The following is a 26,653-nucleotide window of genomic DNA, read 5'->3' as shown; positions in this document are numbered from 1 at the left end:
TATCCAGGTTGCTCAACTCCACTATCCACTGCTATCCACTCTTGTCTCCATCCTGGTTTACAGACCCTGGCTTATGTCCCCTGGCAGCTGTATCACAGGGCTATGTGACTTAGCCTGGGTCTCACGCTGATGTGAAGCTCAGCCAAGGCCACAATGGGAACTGAGAAGTGCTCTAGGTGGCATAGTGGTTGAAGCTACCCTGTCTAAATTTAGGCATCCTACATAATCACTTATAAAGCACAAGTATCATCCCCAAACTGCATCAGAAGTAATTTCATAGGTTAAACTCCTGTAATTCACACTGTGCCTGCAAGTGACCTAAGGAGAAAGTAATTTTCTGAGCATTCTCTCAGAGTATCAGTGGCTCACTTTTGCCCCGGTCTGCACCTCACTGAAGCACCTGTTTCATTTTTCATCAGCCCATTTATCATAGAAGCATTTCCTCAGCATATCCCCTATTTTGTCCTGTACATATTGCCATCAATAGCAACTATGTGCACAAGCAGATCATGCTACTTCTGACTGTTTCCCTCTCACGGAAAAGGTGGCATAAACAGCACCTTGGGTATGTGTATCTCTTATCTGTAGATAAAAGACAGAAACAACAACAGAGCACTCATTGCTGTGCGTAAGCCCTTGAAGATCTTCCCGCTCCTCAGGGTGAGCACAGCCTGTTTCCTGGTCAGTGATTTCCAGCTACTAGTCCACCCTTATGAACTGGGGCCAACAGATACAACCCATTTCTCATCTCTGGCAGAAGGAACAGCTTCCATTGTCTCCAGCTTTTAGGCAAATGCCAAGTTTCCATTCTGGGACCTCGTCCAACTACGTCTAGGACCAGTATGATTAGAGAGATGTCCAGTGTGCTCACTTGCTGAGAGACACCTCCCTTCTGCCTTACCCAAACTTTTGCAGGAAAAGTCAGGCACTACTAACCTTCATTTCCTTTTCTTTCTTTTCTTTCATAGCTTGATACTTTCAGCATTTGACAGCTCAGTGAAAAAGATCTCAAGATGATGTATTTAATTTAGAACATCTTGCATTTTTCACTGGATTAAAAAACCATTATTTGCAGCATATTATTCTTATCTCTTGCTTGCCAGGTCCTCCAGTTTCCTCCTTGAGGTATTCCCCAGCCAAATAATTAATAACTTTGGCAGGCCAATCATCAAGCCAAAACTAGAAGCCAAATTTTTCTGGGTGAAATCTTGGGCACAAAACAGTACACTTGAACAGCTGGTCCTTCTGGTGAGTCCTCCATCTCTGTAGGGTGTTTGGTGGGAGAAGAAATTACACTACAATATACCTTTAGGGCAGTGACAACATAGTGCTGGATACCCAGTTCAGTGTCAGAACTTCATATCAGTGAAAAAAATAGAGTCTTACTATGAACTTCCTCTTTCAAAAGAGAAAAGAAAGAAGACATTTCACTGTATGGGATGTAGAGTTGTAAATGCTCTGCCTAGACAGAGGACTGAATTCTGTGTGAAAATAAAAGAAAAATGCAAATCTATAAGGAGAGGCTTCCAAAAGGAAGGGCAATTGTTACAATATGAGGATGATTTAAGGCAGATCAATGGTCGACGCAGAGAATTTGCAGTGCTGACTGAGTTTTGGTAAGGACATGGCTGAAATGTGGGCCAAAACCATCAGAAAGAGACTGCTAGAGAAACTCAACATTAGCAATTAGAAACTGGCTTGCAAAGGGAGGTTTCGAGTCCAGATAGGAGCTCATGGGGGTAGCTAAAAGGCTAACCTGATTGAAAATGTAATAGCTTGCCTCTTAGGCTACCCAGCAACAAACACTCTAGCACTCCCCCACTGCATATTAAATTCATAGAAGGAGAATTTCATGGCAGCAAGTAAAACACTTAAGCCAGCCACTGGTATATCCCAAAAGGATTCTGGCATAGCAGCCTTAGAACAGTATGACCAACACCATTGCCCAAATGGCTTTATTTACAGTTAGTAACAATCTTCTGAAACTGCCATAAACCATTTATTGCCATTGACAAAGTGGGTCTGACAACAGCAGTAACTATTTCAATTACATGTGTGCATCTGCAAATGGAATCCAAACCTGAGGGCGGTTTGATGGTTAGATAAGTTTTTGGTGGCCTGACTTTTCTAGGTCATTCAACAACAGTACAGGGGAAAGTGAATATCAAGACTTACATAATCGGATTTTAAATACATGTGCAGTCTCTGGTGACATGTGGTACATAACTTCCAGAAATCTTGTTGAAGAGGGGACTCTGCACAAATTAACAAAGATGCCAGAATGCTGGCATCTTTGTTTTCAGCCTAAAAGGGAATTATCAGGCTGAGGTAGATGAAAGGGAAATTTTCACCAATCAAGAATGGTAAATAGCAAAGCTTTACAAAGCACACACTTAAAAAGGATTGTATAGGGTCATGGAAGAGCCTTTCCCAAAGGGATGCTATGTCTCACAGGCAAAGGTGCTGCCTGACCTTGGAGCCCCTCACAGCCCCCTGTGCACCTGTACAGTGAGCCTGGAGATACCACTAGCCCCAAGGCTTCCTCATGCAGTATGGCTTTGGTTCTTCCCTGTTTTGCCAACAAAAACAGGGAAGCTGCAGCCAAACTCTCTGTGGGGAGTGGTGCCCAGAAGATGAGAATACCCACCAGCAGGGTCAGCCCTATGACAGAGTCTGTGCTAGTTACTAAATAGCACAGGTGATCACTTGCTTAAGGCACTGTGCCCATGCCTCCTTGTATGTTGTGTATCCATCCACAGACACTCAACCACACAAAATCTCTTCTTTGCAATGGTGTTCCTGTCCTGTTTTGTTTCCTGCTTGCCTTACTTTCTGAGGAACAGAACATTTTCTGCTTAAATCATGCGCCAGTCTTGTACCACCACAGCTGAATTAATGGACCAATATTATGTTGTGGATGCAGTTTTCTGTGAGGGACAAAAATACCCTATTATATTTGTTTTCTACCATCCCATGCTTCTAAGCCCCTGAATGAATTATTGTGCCTTTACTGTAACCTAGAGACATTGTGTGGCTTTTTGAATAAAACATCAAAAGCATTCAGCACTGGAGATATTACAAACATATTTCATTTGATTAATTAAAAAGAACTCTCTAAGGAAATATTTGATTTCTTGCACCATCCTCAAACATTATACACTCACATGACCTCTAGCCTTTCATTCCCTACAGAGTACTTGCACAAAATCCTGAGGGTAGAGTATATTACAAGAGCCATGGAAAGAATGCAATTGTGCATTTCAGCCCCCACGTCCTCAGTTACTACCATATAATTTATGTATTGCAAAAATGACAAGTTTTCCTTTCAGTAGCATAAACAGCTTGACCTTGGATAAGGTTCACTTGATGTGGCAGAAGTCCTTAGTTGGGTTGCTTCCACATCTAGGCTTAAATTTGCTGGTTCAAAGTGAAGCTGCATGTTGTCAAAGTTTGAATGAAATTTATTAGCAATATATCAATCTGTGCTAGACAAAAGATTTATTTTCTTGTTATTGCCTTCCATAGAGCAGATAGAGTTCTTATTTATTACCACTGTCACTGTAATTAACTAGGAAGATCTGGCATTCTGATCTAAGCTCTGAGTCATTTTTGTGAAAATAAGTACAGGTCATTGGTTTTGAGGCATTATTTTAGTTTATTCCAGGCCAAATAAGTCCACAATTTAGTCTCTTTCTTTACAATACCTCTTGAAGAACTTGCTGTGCACCATTTCTCACTGGACTCAGTGGTCACAGGTACAGTGATAATAATTATTAAGCCTAGCTCTGTGGGGAGCAGCAGCAGACCATCACACAGAAGTATGATTTGCATGGGTTTCAGAAACCCTTATCTGCAGTGAAGACTATACAAATGAGATAAGAACTAATTTTGAAAGGATGGTCATAAAACTTCCCAGCCACATGTAACCCACTTGCACCAAATCTGAAACATTTGAGGAATAGTTTTATTTTTATGAAACATTACCAAGGAAATCCTTCATGGCTTTTTAAAATACAGGACTATGCTGCAGGTGCCTGAATCTAAAACAGCCATAGCTCTCTAACCCTTTGCCCCTGTCTGTGACCTCCCTCAACAACAATACCTGAAAATCTCCCAGGGCAGAGGACCTCTGAGGACCTTATGGAATATAAGACATATATCAAGTGATATGTTCTACAAGGTCTTGAAGGGACACAGTCAATTAAGTGTGACATTCACCTCATTAGTCTACAGTTCCAGATACTATAATATGTTTCTGCAATTTATTTTACAGTTTTTACTTCTTGGATGTGGTATATATAAAATAACAGAAACATGTAGCTAAAAATACACTAAAGCCATAGATTTAGAGTCACCTTCCTTTGTTTTTCTCACATGGCCATCAAAAGTTGCTGGCTAATTTGCTTCTATTTATAATAAGATCAGCCCTTCTAGCAGCATAATTATTTTGCATTTAATGAATTGTTTTTAGAAAGTCTCCTGGTCCTCCATATCATCATTCAAAATTAAAAGGATTCCTTTTTAATTAAGCAGTGGGAGCTGTTCCATGAAATATTGCCAGTGCAGAAATTTCTGAGAAGTCAAATAATAACTAAGGGAAGGGAATGCTTGAATTTTAGATATTTGGAACTTACTTGCATTATATGATAATTGATATAAATTAGGTTTCTGGCCTTAAAAAAATTGCACTTACAGAGAAAGAAAACTATATCATTATATCCAGAATATGTAAAAAAACTTCCCACCAATTCTATCTTCCATTCTAGCCAAATCAGAGGATTTTCAGAAATGCTTTAACATAGATAATGTTGTTAGGGATATTCTTTAAGATCCAGTGTGTCATACTGCACTGCAGTTCCCAATAATGTCCTCTTCTCCTCTCCATCTGAAATGCTTTGTCTGTTTCAGGAGAAATATAAGGAATGGGCTATTGATATAGCACTACTGAACTCCCCATCAGTACTGCCAGCAAAGTAGAGGCTCTGGTTGGGCAGAAGGCAAAGTTTACAAGCTTGTGCAAAAGTGCTTCTCCTTACAGGAGGCACCAGTTTCCTTCCTTTTCTGAGAAATTTCCTTTTCTAGCATGGAAATGGCAACCATTTCATAAAAGCTCCCTGTAAACAATATTTTTAAATGTTGTAAGTCTTATTCCCGCTTTCTTATTTTTTCCACTTGAACACTGTTGTCTACTACCAGGGATTTTGGTATCATTTTCTACTTGTTCCGCCTTCTTCCTTCTTTCTTGATTAGAAGAAAGTCTTTCCTTTTGTTGGTTTCTTTTTCCAGAGATCAAGGAAATAAATACATAATTCACTCCCTTGGGCCTCCTTTTTTTGGCCTCTGCTCTGGAAAGCATGTAAACATGGGCTGCTGCCTTTCCCACTCAGGGGAAGCTTTGGGCATTCTTATTAAGTATGTGATTAAGTTCCATCACAATTAGCATTGCTTTCTTTAGTTTATTTTTCCTATGGAACTTGGTGAGCAATCAAAGTAAAACAAAGTAAGTGAACTATGTACTGTGAGAGAGCCAGCTTGTTGATGTTTTAAAGCAAAGGCAAAATGGAAAGAAAATCAGTTATAGAGGTAGTGAAGGGATTTTGTATTCATTGTTCAACAAGCAGGAGGATGAGAGCTTGTGAAGAGGTGAGAAGTTTCATGAAACATATTTAAACAAAGGCACTAGGCTAATACACATTTCATTTATAGAAAGGGAAATTGCATTAATCACATGAACATAAACCATCAAGATGTTTGTACACAGAGTAATTTTTGAGGGGAAAAAAGTAACTGAGATTTTGTGAAACATTCTGTACATTACAGCATCTGTGGAAATACTACAAAATATGTAAAGGATTTTTTTTTTGAGAATATAGGCTAAATCCCTAACACAGTAAATGCTCATAGTGAAGAAAGGTACTTCAAAGGCAGGGGAAAGTTGAATGACATACACCTACCTTGCAGATACCCTAGGCATTACATAGAGCAGCACAGCAGAGGCTCTATTTGCTCACCAAGGAGGCTGAAAGAATGAATAATGAGTATTAAGCTGCTGGCGTTGCTTCTCAAGCAAGAGGGTTCATCTGAGCTCAGTAGTCATATAGACTAAGGCAGTTTGGAGTCTCATAACAAAGCAGCTGCCTGGACCCCCCTGCTGCAGCAGACCTATGCACTGGCACCTCCCACAGGGACAATCTGTCCCCCAAAAGATTTGAATTCATGTCCAACTTTACTTGCCCAGAAGTTAGATGCACTGAATCACCCACTTATTTTCTTTCTGAACGCTCACACAGAAAATGAGTGTCGAGATGAGTGTGTCACATTGGGGTGCCCTGCACTGCTGCCCTGGACAGCCAGAGAAGTTCTACACTCCCATGAGGCTGCTGAGCAAGGTGGAGAACAGGCTGTGGAGCTGCATTATGAATTGCTTGCACTTCAATTCCCAACTCAAACTCTCAATTTTGATAATGACAGTTAAAAACTATGGCTTAAAGTAACTCAGCGCCTGTGAAAATTAGGCCACCATCCAATTTTCATACATTGAAATGAAAATCAATCTGACATTTTTTCCAAACCAGTGTGTTTTTAACCAAGTCAACACAATACTGTGCTGTAACATGAGTAAGTGCAAGTTATATGCAGGCTATCAACTTCAGGCACCTATTGAGATTTTCCCACATTGTATTGGTTTTGTATGGCCTGGTTCTTGCTAGTGGGGGGGCACAGAGGTGGTTTCTGTGAGAAGGTGGGCTGTCAGCTTAGCAAAATTATTTATATCACCCACATGAAGAATCCTAACTATCACTTGTGCAGTCAGAGTAAGATCCAAGTGCTTCTGGAGGCTTCCAAAAATGAGTCAAGAGGTCTATGTTGGGATCACCGTACCAGTCACTGTGTCAGATGCACTTCCATAGGATTATTCATTGTGCTGGCACACACATTTATTAATGCTGGATTGTTGTTGCTAGCATATTGCTGTTCCCAGAAAACAAAAAGTAAAAAATCTTTTTTATTCTGTTTAACAGGCAGATAATTATTTGAATGTTACTGATACTGAAAGCAAGGAGCTATGAGAGTGATCAGAGCAATGTCAGTTTTCTCAATGCCAAAGCATGTTATTAAACAACAGAAAACACTTCTAAGAAAGGACACATACTATTTACAGAAATAATAAATCAAGCCTTATGAATAACTTTTGCACAGAGTTGTATGAAATGCAGCTACAAACTTGTAAATTTTTTTGTTGGTGACATATATTGCTTTAGAACTGCCTAATTTTTCTGCCCATTCATTTGTGGTGATCATAAATGACTAGAGTTTGCATGAAAAATGCATAAATACTGTGAAAAAAAAGGGAAATATCAAGACAATTTTACTGGCTTGTGCATGCCTCTTCTATTTCTTGGTAATTGCTGCTTTGCTGTGTGATTAAATCAAAGACTGTTTGGGAAGAAAGAGGAAGAAATTAAAAAGCAGCAAAGACCAGACAGTAGCCCAAAGTAAATAATGTCAAACATTATAAGACAATGGCAGATGCTTCATCAGTTGTCAAATAAACACGTTCTTTGTTTAAGATCAAAACACATACTGAGTTCTAAATATGCTGGTGCTAGAAGAAGGTCTGGATTGTCAAGTGGACTGAGAGCCCTGCTTAAAGAGACCTGCAGGTAATACACATTTTGTCTAAATGTGTATTAAAAGACATTTGGGGCATTGTTTAGGCCATATTCCTGAGCTGCCCATGGAACAGACTTGAAAGCTGGTTAACTTGTGATAGAGGTAGCTGGAGAGAAAGAGAGACAGGGGCTAAGCCTAGGAAAGACTGGCAGCAAAGCCAGGCTCGTGCAGAGCAGCTGCTGCCCACAGTTCCTTGTGGAACCCACTTGGAACATGCACAGCCACCCCCAAGGAGAGCAGAGGACACAGGCAAAGGGTACGGGGAAGGATGTGGATGTGAGCAGGGCTAGGCATGAGCTGGCACTGGGGGGGTCTGGCTGCCCCAGTAATGCCTAGGAAGGAAGGGCTCTCGCTGGGAACAGACAGCAGCTTGGAGAGCATAGCTTAGCCCTATCTGGGAGCTGGCAGAGGTTTGAACAGCTGGAGCTGCTAAAGCAGCCAAACTGATCCCAACTCAGCCCTGACCTCAACGATGAACTCGAGAGGGACAGAAAACGTACAAGTACATCTCACCTCGTAACTATGTGGTGCACAACATGAGCTTCCACTGGAAAAATTGGTAAGAATGTGAACTTTGATTTCAGTGGTGTTTTAAGCTGGAATTTTTTTCTCCGAATTGCTACTATGCATTTCCCAAACTTTTTCCCAGGTCTGCTTAGTTTCCTAAAGAAACATTTATGTTTCCCATAGGAATCAAACAATGCTATAGCTTTTCACAAGCTTTATTGACCTGTGATATTGAGTATCTGCCATAATGAAGAAAATTCATATCAGTGGAATATTAGAAAGAAGAAAGGTGATTTATTAGGAGCAGCATCTCTTATTAAAGCTGGCTTAAATTTATAAGAATTTTCCAGCATCTGTCTAAAAATTTTGCAGAGTTTTTTATCCACAAGGGAACGACATGAAACACTGTAATTGCACCACACAGTTCTCCAAACAGTTTTGCAAAGATATACTTTGATAAGGAAGCCCTTTTATTAATGACACTATGCTTGGCAAAGGACCCAGGAACCGTTTCTGTGAGACAGCCATACAGAGACATGTTTATTTTAAACTTTCAGGTTGGAGTCTCCTGTTTCACTGGGTTTAGACAGCTATAGCGCTTGTGATCTGAGCAGTATTTTTCCTAATTTATACTGGCATAACTGAATAGATTCAAACATTAGAGAGTCACTGGAAATACCAATAGCATAAAAAGCTCTGGTTTTAATATGGCACTTAAAAATGAGCTGGGAGATTTCCACACTGGAAGAGGTAACTGGAGAGGCTGATCAGATGTGACGCCTGGAAAGTTAGTGTTGTGGAATACTTAGCATGTCCTGAGATGGTGGTTTAGGTAGTGTATATACCTATCAAATTAATTATAAAGTTTATTTTAGCTAGTCACATTTCTGGGCAGGGATCCAAATGTTATTGAGGCAGAATGGGTGGAGAGATGTATATTTTATCAATAAGATAAGCCAAGTCGGGAGTGAAGCTCACAAAAGAGTGCAAGAAAAAAAACACTCCTGGCATCATTGCAGTCATGACTTACAGTAATAGCACTTCAAAGTTTTGTATGGAAATACAGTTTAAAACTTAATTTTTAATGGTTGCATTTGATTGTTTCATGTGGACTTAAACATTGGCTATAAGCCATCTTTTTTTATTAAGTTGATCTGTCAAAGATTAATTCACCTGTTATTAAAAGCTACAGATGTTTGTCATAAATGTACCAGTTCAGCAACAGTGATGAAAAAATATATATGATCCCAAGGGTAATGAACTAGCCAGATTCATTTAAAAAAAGCCCCAACCAAAAAATGTGCATGGCTGAATATTAAATCTGTGAAGAAAACAATGCAGTAATACCAGTTCTGAAGATGCTGTACAAAACTGTTTATGCCAAGATGGCACCCCTATTAGATTTAGAAGGTACCATGACATTTTCAGGCACTTTTGACTGACAAATAATATTTTCCGTCTTTAATCTGCAGTCTTCCTGAAGAAAGAATTTGAAAGAATGTCCTGTAATCATTTGTGTCTGACTGTGCTTCAAATCTGCTTATAATTTAACCCCCTGGAATTATTTACTTGAATTGTTTCTGAATGACTAAACCTGTTGTTTGAAATGACAGCATGAATGTAGGCAGCAACCTAGGACTGGGAAGAAATCTCCTCTGTTATTGAGGGTTACTGAATCCCATCATTTTTCTCTGTTTCATGTCACTCATTTTACACTCTGTTCCTCATGAAGCAGACACTTACATGATGAAATACACTGACCTTGAGTGAAATTCTTCTGAGCACTTGGATTTTATGCAGTTGAAGAAAGATGATTTGGGAGGAAAAGCACCTACCCCAAAGAATTTTCCTGTAGTTCATGTGCCTTTGAAATATAGATGATGTATGGGCATCCATGACCCTGCCCTTCTTGCTCTACAGCACATTTTAAGCTTGTAAACCACTTAGTCATGCCTCAGTACCTGTTTTATGTATTGAGTACAATGGACACTTCTGAGATTTCTGACTAATTCCCAGATGGCAACTCTGCAAGGTGGTGTTTAGGAAATGTAAAGGATCCACTTTTTTTTACAGTAACTTGGCTTAAGTCCCTATGAAAAAGGAAGCCTGGAATACCTACATGGCTCTGAGGTTTAAGGTGACAATTATTCATTCTTGGTAAAAAAGTATTTTCTTTATTTTCACCTGTAATAACGTGTTGGGTCATTCCACAGCCTGCTTATTAAATGAAATTGATCTTCTCCTTTGCCTTCATTGCCAGGTTGATCCATAGTGGTAAAACTGTAATAATATTACTTCAGCATCTTCTGATTCTGCCATTACATCTGTTAGTTCACTGCTTTCCCATAAAATAGAGAATGTGATGAAAAACCATGGGATATCAGGAATAACATGCTGGTTTTCAGCTATTAATTAGTTTGAAAAATATTAGGGCATTCTTCCTTTCTAATTTTTGCTAATTACTCTGGGACTACTAGGGCATTTTATGACACAAGCATAGACACACACAAGTGCATCATATAGTTCATAAACTGACGGAGGTCTGTCATACATAGTCCTTCTTTTTCCAGAAGCACTGTGCAGGCTGTTAGAAAACACTACGGAAGAGATTTTTAAATTTCTCTTATTTAATCTGCTCTTGTCTTTTGCAGCTGACACCAGTCTTGGAACAGATGATGTTTATGATGACAAAGGGTGCCAGTGTGATGTGTCTGTAGAAGATCTCACCCCTGCTCTTAAAACTGTCATCAGAGCTATCAGGTGAGTAGAAAATACTGAATGAATAAACACTTGAATTTCCTATTTAGGATACTAATAAACTGCATGTCAATTTATGATATGATAGCTAGTTGAACTAATTCCATGGCTATATTTATTACATAATTAATGCTACTAATATGTTATGCTTCCTTTCTATTTTAGTTAAATTAAAACATTTTATCAGTTCCGTTATCAGCTTTTCAATATCTAAAAATGTTACATGATTTGACACAGAAAAGAGAGTAATGGATGCTGTTTTCCATTATATTTTATGCTATCCAAACTACAATTTGATGTACTTTTACTGAGTATGTGTCACCTTGCCTGGAAAAGTTATTTCCTTTAAAAGTGTAGGGTATTATTGCATTTCTGTATTCCTGAGACTGTCATATGACATTTATTGCAAATTTCTTCTGCTAAGAAGAGAATAATTACATTAATTTAATTGTGAAAATCTTGCCTACTACTATCCACTAAACTAAATATAACCCAAATAATTTAAAACAAATAATCTCCTTTACCAAGAAAATAGTGAACTGCATTGAAACTTATAAAGTTACCTGCATTGAAAGTTTAAGCTCACCCTCTTGAGACTGCCAAGCCTATTTATCTTCCAGAGTATTTTGAAGTATAAGTCCTGATGGTCAAAATCCCCACTATGAGGTGTACAGCAACAAGCAAGGAGAGCTCAAGCATTCCCTGTGTCCTGGCAGCAAACCTCAGGTTATCGCTGGGGGTCACCCCACTGCCTCTGCATCACATCAGGGTCCAGCACCTTCTTGGGGACAGGAAGGCAGCCAGACAGACAGGCAGCAGCCAAAAGGAATTTCTGCAAAAATCAATTGAAAGACAATGCTTTCCTGCACAGAAACCCTTGCCTGAGTTTTCTCAGCATCATAGGGAGAAAAAACTTGAGCTTTTTATCACATAATTTCATGCAGTGATAACCTATGGGCTACTTGTATTTCCTTCCCTTTTTCCATTGAGTAAAATGAAGAGAGATAGTGAGTAAGGCTGTTTCTGAAACTTTTCTGCTGGCACAGACAGCTTGATAGACCATTTGCAGACATCTATTCCTACCATTTTTCCAACCTGCCTGGAAATGACCTCACAGGACAATTCAGATACCAGGCCTGTGTCCACAGCCACTGCAACTGGCAAGCCAAATGTCACTGCTGAAAACCACCTCTTGCTCCCAATGTTTCAGCAGGTGACAGAAGTCCTTTTTTCACAGTGGACAGCCACCCACAAGGCAAGCCTATTCCCTCAAATGGAAAATGCTCACATCAGGAACAGTCAGCATAATCCATTGACTTTGGTGTCAAAGATGTTTCTCTGTGATGCTGCATTTTGAACAGACTGGATAACTCTTGGCTCCAGGTGCACCTTGCCACTTGGTGCCACCATCCTGGCAAAGGATAATCATCCTTCATACTCTCCAAATTCCTTAAGATTGACTTCACATTTTAATACTTATTTCATGGAGCTCATTTTCTAGGGGACCACTGGATTGTTCAATGCACCATCTGCATTTTTGCTTGGTGCTCTTGGTTATTATCAGCTCAAATGGAAAGTAACCAAATGTGAAGGATATAGTTGGGAAAATTTATCCACAGTACCCTCCACAGAAATGTTCTAATAAGAGGAGCAAAGGTGCACGATTTGATTATTTCAGACAGGTACTATTCAACTGATGAGAATCGAATTTTTATATTATCTCCAACGTTTACTCTGCATACCTGGCCTTCTAGAAAAACAACTCATGTCACCACTGAGGCTGAAAGTAAGAATCTCCACTTGCCATCAATTACCCATTAATCTCTCCCATCTCCCTGCAAATTTTAGTGTTTTGCAAGATGACAAGTGACACATGCATCTTGCTTCAGAAACTGACCTTTGTTTGACATCTGTAAGGCAGTAATATGCCATGATCTTGAGACTTCTGTATATGCTATACTTTAATCTCTCAAAATCAAGAGACTGATAATTCAGTTCATCAGGTAGCTGATACACCTCTTTCTGATTATTCAGAGTATCTGTTACCAGACTACACTGGGATCTATGCAAACATCTGAAGAAGGATCTGAGACTCTATATAGTAACTGTAGAATTTCAAGATGATAACATCTGCCTATATGGAAACTTTGTGCCTCATTTTGAAGTGTGTTTTTAGAAACAGCTTTGAATTGCAAAGGCAGTGGGGGAGGGTGAAGGCTGGTTTTCCTTTCATGCTGGTATACAGAGGCAGGCAAAGACAGAAGGCACTTGCATAATTTTATGATGCACTAGGAAAAGACTGCAAATATAAACACAGACAGTTGAATCCATTCTTGACTGATCAACATGAAAAATTGCTATAAGGGAGTCTGATTATTTTTTCCTGCTTAGACCTGGGTATAAATTGTTTTACAAAGACAAAAATGACACTTTTATTTTCAGAGGAAATGAAATTAACAAAATTAATTCATGCCTGTGGGTTTACAGAGGTAGGTCCTCTCTCAGTTCTGGAATCAAAACATTTGGGGTGGGATTTTTTTTTCCTGTGCAAGGTGCCTAAAATATGCTGCTTACTCTCAGGATGCACAGCCTTGAAATAGCAAAAGACAAAAACTGGTTTATTTATAATTTTTCATTTTGGTTATTTCAAAGTCTACTGTGTCAGTTTTGACCTTGTTTACTTATATATTTTCCAGGGCTACTTTATTTTTTAAAGCAGCTTTTTAAGTAAACAAACCCCCAAACTTTCATTTTGTTGTAGCCAAAACAAAGGATGGAGAAAACAGTCCTTTCCTGAAAAAGTTCTCAACATTTTGGTCCTTTCCAAAAAAGACAGGACTCTCAACTAGTCCTACTGAAGACCCACCAGGCAAACCTGTCTGGTAGCATGTCAAGCTCCCAGTCTGCTCTCAAAGCCTCCTAAACTGAGTCTTTTATCTCATGTGCTGCCCTCTCCATCTCCTCTCACTCCACAAGCTCTGTGTCAGGAAAGCTCCACTGAGGGATAGGGAAAGTAAGGGAAAGCTGCTTGATGGAGAGTGCTGGGTGAGCAGGGAACAGATGGGCAGTGTGGTGGAACATGGTGTGCACTGCAGCACGCCTTGGGCCCAGTCAGCACCTGTCCTGCTCATCCATGGCCTCCAGCTGGGATCGGAGCAGTGCACAAAGCAGTCCTTGCTAAGAATGCACTGAGCCTGTGTGCCAGCAGGGTCTTCAGCACTACTCAACCATCCCCAGACTTGTTGTGAACAAAAAGCCATTAATATCCTGCAGAGTTCCTGGAGACTAACAAAAAACATTGCCTTTTCCAGCTCTGCTAATTCACAATGATGAATGTGTATAAAAGAGACTAAAAGGAAGATTAGGATACCTTGTTTCCCTATATTGTGATATCTCTGATCATTTTCCACAGCAAGAAGCACTCATTTCAATAATACTTTCCACATGGAAATGATGGAATTACTGTACTATTTATGGAATATAAAATGAGATTTGAGAAGCATAAATAAATATGCAATAGAAAATAACTGCAATGGCAGGAAGATGAAAGTACTGACCTAATAGGTCTTTTCTCTCTTTAACCCTAGTGATTGCAAAGATATGTTTTCATTTGTTGCTAGGAAAAAAAAAAATAACTCTGGCTAAATGTAATGAAACTTGAGAATTCTAGAGCTGATAAGCTGTATAGTTGAACAGTCATACATATTTAACAGACAAAGATGGAAAATATAATTTACCATTTATGTTCAATTTTTACAATGTTCCTGCAATACCTATAAAATGTATTTTTAGTAGCCATTTTGAATTTGTTCAAAGTAGTGTTTTAGAATCCCCTTTTTCTTTTAATCCAAACACATTGTTTATTTTCTGCCAGATGGTATTCAGAGCCTAGGCAAGGCTCTTATACATGTGTTTGGCTAGGACAGTGCTGTACTTGGGGGGAAATCATGCTAGGGGATGAGTCAGGTCGAGACACGAAAGAGAAGACAATTTTGACTCACTTGCCTCACATGTAGTAGAACTGTGTCTCAAACACCTTTGTCTCTTGGCCTCTCTGTGTTGGATCCTGATCTCTTCTGCACATTGCATTTTACCAGGAAGATGGGATATTTGGCAAAGTAAGGGTAGTGAGACAGAGGCACCAGCACAGCTAAATCTCTATGCACCTTCTTTCCTGATGTTGTAGGTGAGCAAACAAGCTGTGGTCACCTCACCAGGCTATGGATAAAACAACCTACCTGTCTTTTAATAGTCAAGGCAGTAACCATGTATGATTCCACCTGAATCCCAGTAGAATGAAGCTCCATTTCTTCCTGAGATTATGACAGGACTGACAAGACACAGCTTTGAAAACGATGGCATGAGTTTGACAGGGCTGCACCAAGGATTAGAGATGCTCTAACTTGGTGCCAGCCTCAGGAAAATGCACTAAATGACAAGCGAAACAGTTTTTAATACTGGAACAGGCATCATGAATGCAAATTAAAATGCAGTGAATGCCAGGGAAGATATGCAGCATGCACATACAGAAAGCACTGTCATTTTAGAGCAAGGCTGGTCCTGCATCCAAGAACAGATAGATGAAATGGGTGCTGCTCTTGGCCGCTATAGGTCAATGTGACAGAAGTTGGTACTGGACCTGTAATTTTCCACAAATTATCAGGGTACAGAAAGATTAGTGTGACCTGTGGTTTAGCTATTAATTCAACACAAAGCACTTTTATGTATTGGTCTGCTTCAACAGACTATTTTTTTTTCTGCTCCTCTCTGCATGTATGACTGAAAAAGCTACTTTTTATGACTAACTCTTACCAGAACACTGTCATGCTTGTGGCTTGGGTGTGTTTACAGCCGCGTATGGTCTGTCACATTAGATTTCAGTTATAAAATACCACCTTGCTCGTGGCATAGAGGGATTTAAACAGGCAGAGGAAGTTTTCCAAAGCCACGGGGCCTGCACGGCCTCGCCCTCAACAGCGGCGGCGGCGGCGGCGCCTGTGACGGGCCTTGCTCGCCCCCTGCTGGCGCCGCTGGGAAGGGCAGCCCGGGCCCGCCCTGCCCGGCTCTGCTCGGCTCGGCCCGGCCCGGCCCGGCTCGGGGCTGCTGCTCCGAGACACTGCGGGTGCGGCACTCGGTGCTCATTTCCCCTTTTGTACGGACAGGTTACCTGCAACCACCTGTGTTTTTATCCCACAGGAACTCACAGTCTACGTAGTTGCACATCATCTATCTGGGTGGGTGTCCAAACAGAAGGAATCGTGCAGTGGTTTGGGTAGAAGTGACCGTAACAACCATTCAGTTCCGACTACCCTGCTATGGGCAGGGATACTCCCACTCGGTCGCTCCAAGGTTGCTTGGGTCTTGAGATCAGCTTGCCCCAAACCCCATCCAACGTGGCCTTGAGCACTGTAGGGATGGGACATTCACAACTTTCCTGCATGATCTGTTCCAGAGCCTTACCACCCTCACAGGAAATTAATTACATAGTGGTTTCAAGATACGGGATGCCAACTGATTTTATAAAACTGACACTAAATAACTGGAGATTCAACCAAATTTAATAATTGCAAAGCAGTTGCAAGGTTCCATCACTGCCAAGGATTCAGCTTTTCTTTTCCTTAGTTAACTTGCAGGCTTTTAAAATGAGGTTTTTTTAATAGTGCAATAGTTTTTGTACAGTTTATGTAAAATTTTGTATGCTTGAACAAAAAGAAGTAAGCAATATGGGTCTGTTCCAAACCCTGCTGAAGTTAATTAAGATGGAATCACACGAGCTACTACCTAAACCAGAAATAGTACAGTTACAGCTCACTGTAGTGTAGTACAAACACAGCTGTGATGCTTTCAATTCTGTTTGACTTCTGAACATTATGAACAAACTACCTTGATAAGCAAAAAAAGTGTTATAAAGCTGCAAAGTAGTAATGAAGACTTTTGTGCCAACTGATTAAGAAGCTTCCATGGTTCTTAATAATAATTAGTCTTCTGCCTTTTCCCTTGTAAAATCACCCACTTGTAGTAAATTCAGTTGTCTTCAATTATGCCAATAATCGTCTGGCTCTTCTTTTCTAATAGAGTTTCATATTTTTACTTTATTAAATGCATGAAGTAAAACATTGTGACCACTGCAACATAATAATAGTAACAACAAAACTATTATACTGTCTTATATGTCAGCTGCATGATTCATTCTTCATAACCTCAATAAAAAAACTAGATTCAGAAGATTAGGTTGTCACGGTCCTATAAACCAACATCTTGGCATAATTTGACAACTAAACAAAAAAAAAAAAAGGCAAAAAAAAATCTGCATCCCAGATTCATAACAGCTTCACAGGCTTCCAGATTACAAAAGATACTAAAAGCCGTTGGTTTGTAGAACCAGCTGGTAATGCAAAAGAGAAAAGCCCATGATCCAAAATATTTGAAAGTGCATGGAGATCAGTCCTGAAGTGTCAAGTTGATGGACTGCTCCTAACAGGCCTTTTCCGCTTTTAATTTCTATAATCAGAATCATAGTTCAAGTTCTAGTCCAGTGACAAACAATCTCATTTTTAACTGAAAGTCACCAGAATAGGAAATAACAACAAGCTAAGTACTATGAGAAAAGGCTGACATTACCTGTAAGAATATTTATGTACAATACAAAAATCACTAGAGGATCACTATATACTATCATACAACTCTACATAGCTATTATCATAATATCTGTCCTAACTATATGAAGAATGACTTTTCTAAATTCCACTAAAACATTAATAATCTATTTTTATCAGAGAGTGAGAACCATGTTTTGGGTTTTATTATAATTTGTTGTCTTACAGCTGCTAAATACATATCATAATAAACCCAGAGGGAATATATTATCATGAATATTGGCATTTGGGATAAAATACCAATTTACAATCTCTGCTTTTTCAATTGCAATAGATAGCAAATATCAACAGTCTGGCCCTAATGGGAATTCATAAGTTCTGCAGCACAGACCAGCATGGCTAATACATCTGATCCCTTGTCTCCTCTCCTAATTCTTATGTAAACCAAGGAAAATTTCATGTTCAATCAGCTGACTGGGAAAATCATCTCACTGTCATTTACTTTCCAAATTTGTCATTTTTACTGTTTAAAATTTGTGATTTTATATCAAGCTTTCTATTCTAAGAGCTACTCAGGGGACATTGCATGTTCATGTCACATATCACAGAAACTTGTGCAAGATTCACATAAAAACATGTATGCCATTCATCAATTTTGGATGTTTACTGTTACCTGAAAGCTTACTATTCTGCAGTAAAGTTCAAGGAAAAAATCATGAATGCTAATTAAACAATAATTCCTATATATTCTAGGGAATAAACATGAAAACTTCTCTTCAGCCTGCAAAATCTGATCCTAAGTTAGCCAAATATGTTGAAAACAAGTATTTTGGCCTGAATGTTAACTAAAAAATAAAAACTGCTGAAAACTTAATGGGGTGCCTTTTTTTTTATTTCCCACAAAGAGGAGAGCAAGGAACTTAAAATGAACACCAAAACAAGAATACTGTTATTTAAGTTTTGTAATCAATTCATTAAAGAAATCTTTCCTGTAACAAGAACAGAAGAATCTTTTGCACAAATGTAGCTGACATGATATCTGACTCAAGTCAGAGAAACTAATCCCAGGTTTAAGTCAGGCATATCTTTCATATCAAGCACCTATAGCATAAAAAAAGTCGAACCGGTATATGCTGATACACTAAACCTGCTCTTCAGTCTTTAAAACAGTGTTACCTGATCTCTCAAACAATTCAAAGACATAGCTACAGTTCATTTGTGCTTAAAAAAACAACCATGTGAAAGTTCACCTGCACGAGCTGTATTGAAAATACCTTCCATTTAAAAATAAACTATCAAATTTTGTCTGTGAAATATACCCATGGTTCCAAAACTGTTGAAAATTAACCTATAAAATGCTTTTCCCTGACAGGATTATGAAGTTTCATGTTGCAAAGAGAAAGTTTAAGGAAACGCTTCGCCCATATGATGTCAAAGATGTCATTGAACAGTATTCAGCAGGCCATCTAGACATGTTATGCAGGATTAAGAGTCTTCAGTCACGGTAAGGAAAGAATTAGTTACACTCTGCATAAGCATCTCATGTCATTCACTGCATAAAGTATATTGGCAACGTTTAACATTTCTGTGTTATGCAGCTGAGCCAGAAATTGTTTTGTGGGCAAAACCAAAAAAAAACACATGTATCCAAATTTATCTCAGAAAATGGAAGTCTGAAGAATAGAAAAGGTAATCCTTTATCTGTAAAGTCCATTTGTAAACAAGGACTTTAGTCAAAAGGCTGAGGAAGACATTGAGAACTGCCTCTTTTCCATCCCAAACTTCCTCTTTTCACATAAAAGAAATTGAGAACTACTGGTAATGTAGTATTTATGTTAGAGATTCCCAGCAACACTAGTTAAAAAACCAAACCAAACAACATTACATCATATTTATCATTATCAGAGGAGGTTAGGGATTCCTGCGTCAAACTGACAAGTCTCCCAGGAGTGGATGTTGTTGTTAGGATGGGAGAGCTGGGAGTGGCACTGGTATGTTTGTTTCTCCATAACATCAAGCCATTAAGAGAGGCCCCCTCTTCTTTCCCCCTTTCAGCAAGTCTAGTCTTGGCTTTCCCAGATGATGGCTAAGTTCTGGCTCCTGGTTAGTGCCAACAAAAAAGAAAAGCAGTCTAATATGTTGAAAAATCATTCCTTTTATTTTATTTCCCTTAATTAATAAAATTGTTTATCGTCTTGTTTGAGTGCTTTCCTGAAGTACTGTGATTTTTATTTTTAACATATAAATATAGCAAACACTTCCACATTTATGCCAGTTTCAGGAATGGCAACAGCTTTTGATTTCTCTTACAGTGTTGACCAAATTCTTGGGAAAGGACAAATCACAGCAGATAAAAGAAGCAGAGAGAAGAATCCTGCAGAGCATGACACAACTGATGATGTCAGTATGTTAGGGCGAGTAGTCAAAGTGGAGAAACAGGTAGAGTGATTGTCTGTATTACTTCACCTTGCTTTATTGCTCATGCCTTTTCTGTGTTTTATTGCCAGTTTCAAAAGCTGAACAGATTAATTTATTTTTCTAGTATCTGCTTCATTTATACATTGAAATAAAAATTATAGGCATCTTATTACCTTAACCTCTTCTCCCCTTTTCTCAGCTTGCTTATGAAAAATGTACAGGGCCTCTGACATTCTCTTTCAAGGGTCAATAGCGTACATCAAACTACTTTCATTTTTCTCTTCAGCAGTTACATTTTCCCTTTGCTTGGGTTCCAGATATTTTTAATTAGTATTTGTCACTAATGTTGACCTTTTCCTCTTATATAGGTACAATCCATTGAATCAAAACTGGACTGTCTATTAGATATTTATCAACAAGTTTTGCGAAAAGGATCTGCATCTGCACTCACCTTGGCTTCATTTCAAATGCCAGCTTTCGAGTGTGAGCAGACTTCTGATTATCAGAGTCCATCAGACAGCAAAGATTTGTCTAATTCTGCACAACTTAGTGGATGTGTATCCAGATCAGCTAGTGCCAATCTGCCTCGTGGCCTACAGCTTATACTGACACCAAATGAATTTAGCACTCAGGCTTACTATGCTTTTAGTCCTGCTATGCATAGTCAAGCAACACAAGTGCCAAATGATGGACCTGCAACAGTAAATAATACATCAAACCAAATAAACCAGACAACTAAGCCAGCAACTCCGACAACATTACAAATACCACCCTTCTCATCAATGAAGCATATCAATAGGCCTGAGCCCATTCATATTATTCCTGTAACCACACAGGAAAATATTTCTAATGTCACCGCTTGCCTTGTTGCATCAAAGGATAATGGACAAGTTGCACAGCCTAGTGCGACAAAGGATCTCACATGGAGAAAAAGTCTGGATACAGAAGGGGAACCTTTGCTCTCAGTTAAACCTGTAGCGCAAATGGATTTAGGAAAATCTTTATCTGTACAAAACCTTATACAGTCAACAGAGGAACTGAATATACAGATTGCTGGCAGTGACTCCAGTGGTTCCAGAGGTAGTCAAGATGTATACTCTAAATGGAGGGAGTCAAAATTATTTATAACAGATGAAGAGTTGGAGACAGAGGCAGGGACAGAGACTACTGAAGCCATCTCGCGCCCATTAGTGGAAACAACTCTCTCTGCTGACTCTCTAAGGACTGGAATATCAAGATCATCTCAAAACATCTGCAAGCCAGGGGATGGTACAGAAGCACTCAATCTGCTCCATGTCAAACTTAAATAACTTCTGGCTTTCTTCATTGGCTGGGTCATTCCTCTAGTCATACATATCATAGCATGAACTGTTTTGAAAGCCTTTTTAATAAGATAAAATCACAAAAATCAGGATGAATCTGCAAAGCAGTTGAATGAGCCCATATTTCCTAGTTGCATGAAAAAGCATGTCTAAGCAATGGCTAACATCCAAATTTACACCTACAGTACAGCAGCCTTTCATGTAGTACAGTAGGTTTAAACAATGAGTAGTTGCCTACAAAGCTAATGCTGCAGGATGTATCAAAAAACAAAAAACTGAGCATTTAGACCTTGTGCTGTTTCTATGGGGCAGAAGTAAAAAAATCTTAAGGTTTAAAGCACTTTGCTTCTGAACTGATTATATATATATATATATAATGTCCTGATTTAGATGATAGTTTATGTTTACAACAAAAAGATTATCTACAGCTGCTAGCAAGGTACCAAGGAAATGAGTAACATGGGGTTAGAAATGGCTGACAGTCGCAAGATAGACACATTAACTCATCAGTTATCAGTTATTTTTAGCTCTGAAGAACAGTATGTTAATACCTGTCCAGTGCTGTGGCAGAAGTACCTGACACACCACTGTCACATTGTTCTTTATAAGAAGAACTATTTTGTTACAAAAGGTTTATATTTTAAGGATTGGGTCTGGCCTCAGAAGTGGATAACGTGAGTGACTGCACTGAAAATTCAAGGGAATCTGTCCTTCTTCTAGTCTCATTGAGAAGCTGACTTGTGAATCTGAACCATTTTGGCAGCAGTAGGTGAGGGAAGGAAGCAGGTGCTGCCTTTATTGTAGGAGCAATATTTCCTTCTTGTGAAAATTTTGGCAATTTTCCTTGCAATCCCAACCTGATACTACAACAGCACTTTTATAAGGCTGGACAAGAAGGGAAAATGAGGAACTGAAATACAGAGTAAAACTAAAGAGGACAGAAGGGAGAAAGACAACACAATCAATGGGAAAATAAATAAATAATAATGTGGATTTAGATGGGCAGGAAGGGAAATCATCCCAGAAAATAAAACAAGAAAGGTAAAGAAGGAAAAAGTTACGTTTGGTTTTTTTCCCCACAGATACTGAGTGTTATTAAAAAAAAATGCCACATAGGCAAGGTCTTGTTGCTTTTTTAATAAAAGGGGAAGAGGAGAGAGGGAAAATGGTCCCACTCTTAGCTCAATACTATGTCCCAACTACAGTGATTTCTTGTGAACTTTCCAACACAGGACTCACAGATTCCTTCCTGCTAAAACCCAAGTTTTCAAATTCAAAGCCTAATCAGACTGAGCATTCCTGCCTGATACATCCTCTTTCCTTTTCTCACTCTAGACTACACTTCACTTCTGCTGAGGTGCAGGAGCAGTGTTAGTGCCTGCCTGCACATCCCCAGCAAGGCTTTGCCACTGGGAGAACCCTTTGCAGACCCTAAACCCTTTCACTCTTCCCAGCTGAATGAGGTTTCTGTGTGTTGCCTCCCACCAGATTGTCACCCCACCTGCACCACAGGCTTGTAGACAACCCAGCTTGGGCTCAGCTTCCCTCTAGCAGCAGGAATATCGAATGTACGAGTGTGCCAGTGCCAGCTCACTCAGGGCAGTGTTTTCTCAAGGCCCAGACCCGCTGGGAAATCGCTATGTACATCAAAAACATCACTCCAGTCTTAACTGTGGCTAAATGCTGTAGATTGTATTGTGAAGGAGCTGATCTGTTTACTATGAAACCATTGTAACTTATGCTTCCATTTGCTTTACAGAAGTATTCCTGGATGTTACATGAGAACTTTATTATTATGTGAAAGTACGTGCAAACTGTAGAGTGTATATATTGTGTCATTATACGGGGTCCATGGATGGTACACTGTGTTCCATGGCTTATGCCGGAGCAAACTTCAGTTGTTAAATCCTGAAAGACACCTTGAAGCACAATTTCCTCACTGCTGATTTGCCATATAGTTCACCACATTCAGCCTTTCCTGTTTTCCTTTATGTGCAATCTGACCATACCGAAGCCTGATTACAACAGCAGTTTTGTGAGGATAAATACATTTTTTCCCACATCTCAGTTCACTTAACTGTTAACTTATTTGAATGTCTGCAGTTTATCCAGACAGATATGTACATTTAAAGTATTGAAAATTTCAAAATTATAATAGTTTTTTAGGCTACTTTTTCCTTTTTCCTGTTTATGGTGCCTTTCTTGCCTTTGATGTGAAGCCTCCTGCTGACCTAAGAAGCATCAATGTACTGTCAGGTTCAGTTAAGGAGCAAGCGATTGGGCACACGGCAGCTGTGTGTCCACAGTGAAACTCCCTTCCCCTCCTTGACAAGACCGAAAATCCAAGGCATCATGAATTGGACACCACTCTTCCACCTCCATCTGCAGGAGCAGATGGCTGCACCCCATTGCGGCCGGAAGGCACCGATGGCAGAACTGAGCAATGGCCCTGCCTGTCCCGATTCTGCACAGAAACAGGGCCTTGGGGCTTGCTGATAATTTATCTCACAGAAACTTGGTATTTTTGCCTTAAATGAGATGCTTGAGTCCTTCTAACTTTAAGTTAATTTATTTAATACAATTTTGTGCACAAAAGAATGAGTTCTATAAATTATGTATGAAAATATTAATGTCTTTACAAAGTACTGATAAACCCAGAAGATCGTATCTTTTCAAATTAAGGTTTAAAATTCTAATTTTTTTTCTTTTATGCTCACCATTATTATTTTTGTAGATGCAAGTCTTATCATATAGGGTTTTTTAACATTATATTGATAGAAAATAGAAAGAGTAGTGAATATATGAGATTTTAAAGAGGAAGAATTGTTTGTTTGGACTTTTATAAGCTTTACTCATATTTCCTCATGAGAAGTTTCTAGGCTCTCTCTTTAAAAGACAATGTCATGACTGACAGTCATTCAGTGGTTTCACAAAAGAAGGGCCTGTCTGGCTTCTCTTGTCCTGAGCTCCTTATTTAAGTCCAGCTCATGAGAACTAATAAGAATTGTTCCTGAGTAAGGACAAAGAATTTTATTTTTAATTTTTTTTCTGATTAACAATCCACTTGAGAATTGTTTGAAGAGAGAAGTTGAAATTAAGTAAGAGCTTCAGGACTTAAGCCTTATCTAAATAACTGTTTTCTGGTCAGCATGTTCTACCTGACTGAAGAGAGAGCTGAAAAGAATGGTTTCAATGACTATTATTTGTTCAAAAATTTGTATTTGCTCCTGGTTTATATGATCTATACTTTTTATTTAAAAATTAATATGATGTTTTAGCCTAGGGTTCAAGATTGCAAAGATCATACACTTTTATTTACAGTGCCCACAGTTGTTCCATATGTTTTTGAGACACTCCTACTTAGAGTGACTGCTCTCATTGTAGTATGGTGATGAGTAATTCACCTGCTTTTCTGTGATAAGTCAAATCATGCTGAATTGCTGATGTATAGTAGAACATCTGATGTACAGTAGTATTTCTGGATTGGGACCTGCAATCCTTACTCAAGTAAAAATTCTATGGAATTCATTCATTCTATGAAATTCAAGAATTTTTCTTGAATTGGGAACTCAGATTCAAATCCTGATTTTGTTGGGCATCTGTTTGAAGTGAAAATGGTAATATTCCAGTTATTTCCTGAGGAAACTAATACTTAGCTGACTACCCTTGTCACATTGACTATATAAAAAATAACGCACAAAGTACTGATATAAAAAGGGAAGGAGAGAAGCGACATTTTTTAAAAGCACAGAGAAAATCAGAATATTCAGAAAGTAGGAATAAGCAGGAAAAGAAAATATAACAGCAACGGAATGGAGGAAAAAAGGGTTTAAACACCCAAGGCTAAATTCATCCTTGGATGGCTTCACTGACTTCAATGAATTCACTGCCCAACTGGGTGAAGCTCAGCCTCCATTGGGATAATCACACTCAGTTCCATTGACCTTACAGGAACTGAACAACCTGTACCAGAAAGGAACTTGCCTCTCTGGGCCAACTTTTATCCTGACTTATTTGTCATGCAATCCTTTTGGATTCACTGGGTTTGAATGAAATATGGAAAAGAATTTGTCCCAGGTATTTCTGCTTCACATTTTTTTTCAAGTGTGTTAATTGACTTTATTCAAATGGATTACAACATTACACAATGTGCTGTCACTGTCTAAAAAGATTAATTTGTTTTTGAAATAAGATTTGTCCCCTGCAACGTCAGTGGAAGCATGTAATATTTAATATTTTCCTATCCATTCATCTGGATGCAAATGTGGCCATTCACTCAGCTATGGCCACACACAGAACAATTCGACATATCCAATGTCATCTGCTATTGGAAGCATTTTTGACTTCTTTGAAAGGCAAAAAGTTTCATAGCAGGCTTAGAGAGCACGATGGCTGCTTCCACTGACACTGCAACATTAGCCAGTACATTACAATGTTAATTGTAAATTCTTGGCAAAGTTGAATCCATATTGTTGTTAATAAAAATGACTTGAAAAGTACCGTGACTACTGAGATTTTTCCTTATAGAAAAGATTGTATGGTGTGACCACATATCAGGTAAGAAAAAACAATTAAGCTTGTTCATTGGTTTCCTTTTGAAGTTTTGTAATTTTTTAATTAGTGAACTAAAACACTACAAAGGAAGTTTATTAGAATAAAATGTGCAGAAACCAGTCTGACATGTTCAGTTTCTGGTAACTGTTTACAGCAGTTTACTTTCACTTAATGTTGCAGCTCCTCTATGAAAATGAGCTTGGAAGTTATTGCTGCCTTCCCTGTTTGATAAAGGGCAATGGATTCAGTGTTGGCAATCAGGGACCTGTGTGGGGAGCAGGATTTCTCATGGAAGGCACATCTGTCATCTCAGTTTAACTTGAGGCCTAGGTGAAGCCATTTCTTCTGCATTTGACTGTGAAAGTTGCTGTAGTAGAATGTTACTGCACCAAACCTGAACCATTCATTTGCAACACGCCTCTTTTCGCCACTGTGCTCTTCCTACAGGCTGGCTGAAGACAAGCTTCACTATTTGAGTGTAAAATACTAAATACATAGAGCCTCTTCTTGTGCTGAAGTCACTGCCTTTGCGGAGTTACCCAGATATCTCAATGTGCAGGTGATCCCCAGCCGCTCTGATGAACATCACCTTAAGACACTGAAATTTAAAGTCATGGTGGCCAGAAAGGGAGAAGCAAACGTACACATTCTCTTCTTGTGTTAAAGCAGGCAGCCTTGCTTCCTGTGTGCACAGAGCTGTTAGGGAAGGCTCAGAAGACAGCAGAAAGTAGTTTTTCCTGTTGGGTTACCCAGCAGATTGCCACAACTAGGCACAAGTGGTGATATGTATCCATAAAGACACATGCATAAAGACACACAAGTGGT

At 39.0% G+C, this 26,653-nt stretch overlaps 1 protein-coding gene across 1 annotated transcript in view; it reads left to right on the top strand.

Annotated features, from left to right (window-relative positions):
* Positions 1-22,372, top strand: part of KCNQ5 (potassium voltage-gated channel subfamily Q member 5) — a 275,438-nt gene extending 253,066 nt beyond the window's left edge. Inside the window, exons 11-14 of the mRNA XM_054280029.1 lie at positions 10,833-10,941; positions 18,907-19,038; positions 19,847-19,973; positions 20,321-22,372. Coding sequence (XP_054136004.1) covers positions 10,833-10,941; positions 18,907-19,038; positions 19,847-19,973; positions 20,321-21,262 — 1,310 coding nt within the window. The 3' untranslated portion in view covers positions 21,263-22,372. The remainder of the gene's footprint in view (positions 1-10,832; positions 10,942-18,906; positions 19,039-19,846; positions 19,974-20,320) is intronic.
* The last annotated feature ends 4,281 nt before the right edge of the window (positions 22,373-26,653 follow it).

This window comes from Melozone crissalis, unplaced genomic scaffold (genome assembly GCF_028551555.1).
Source record: "Melozone crissalis strain CALT ecotype California unplaced genomic scaffold, PUWL_Pcris_2 ptg000027l_1, whole genome shotgun sequence".
NCBI classification, from domain to species: Eukaryota; Metazoa; Chordata; class Aves; order Passeriformes; family Passerellidae; genus Melozone; species Melozone crissalis.
Note: the sequence above shows the minus strand (reverse complement) of the source record. Positions and strands in the feature narration are given on the sequence as shown.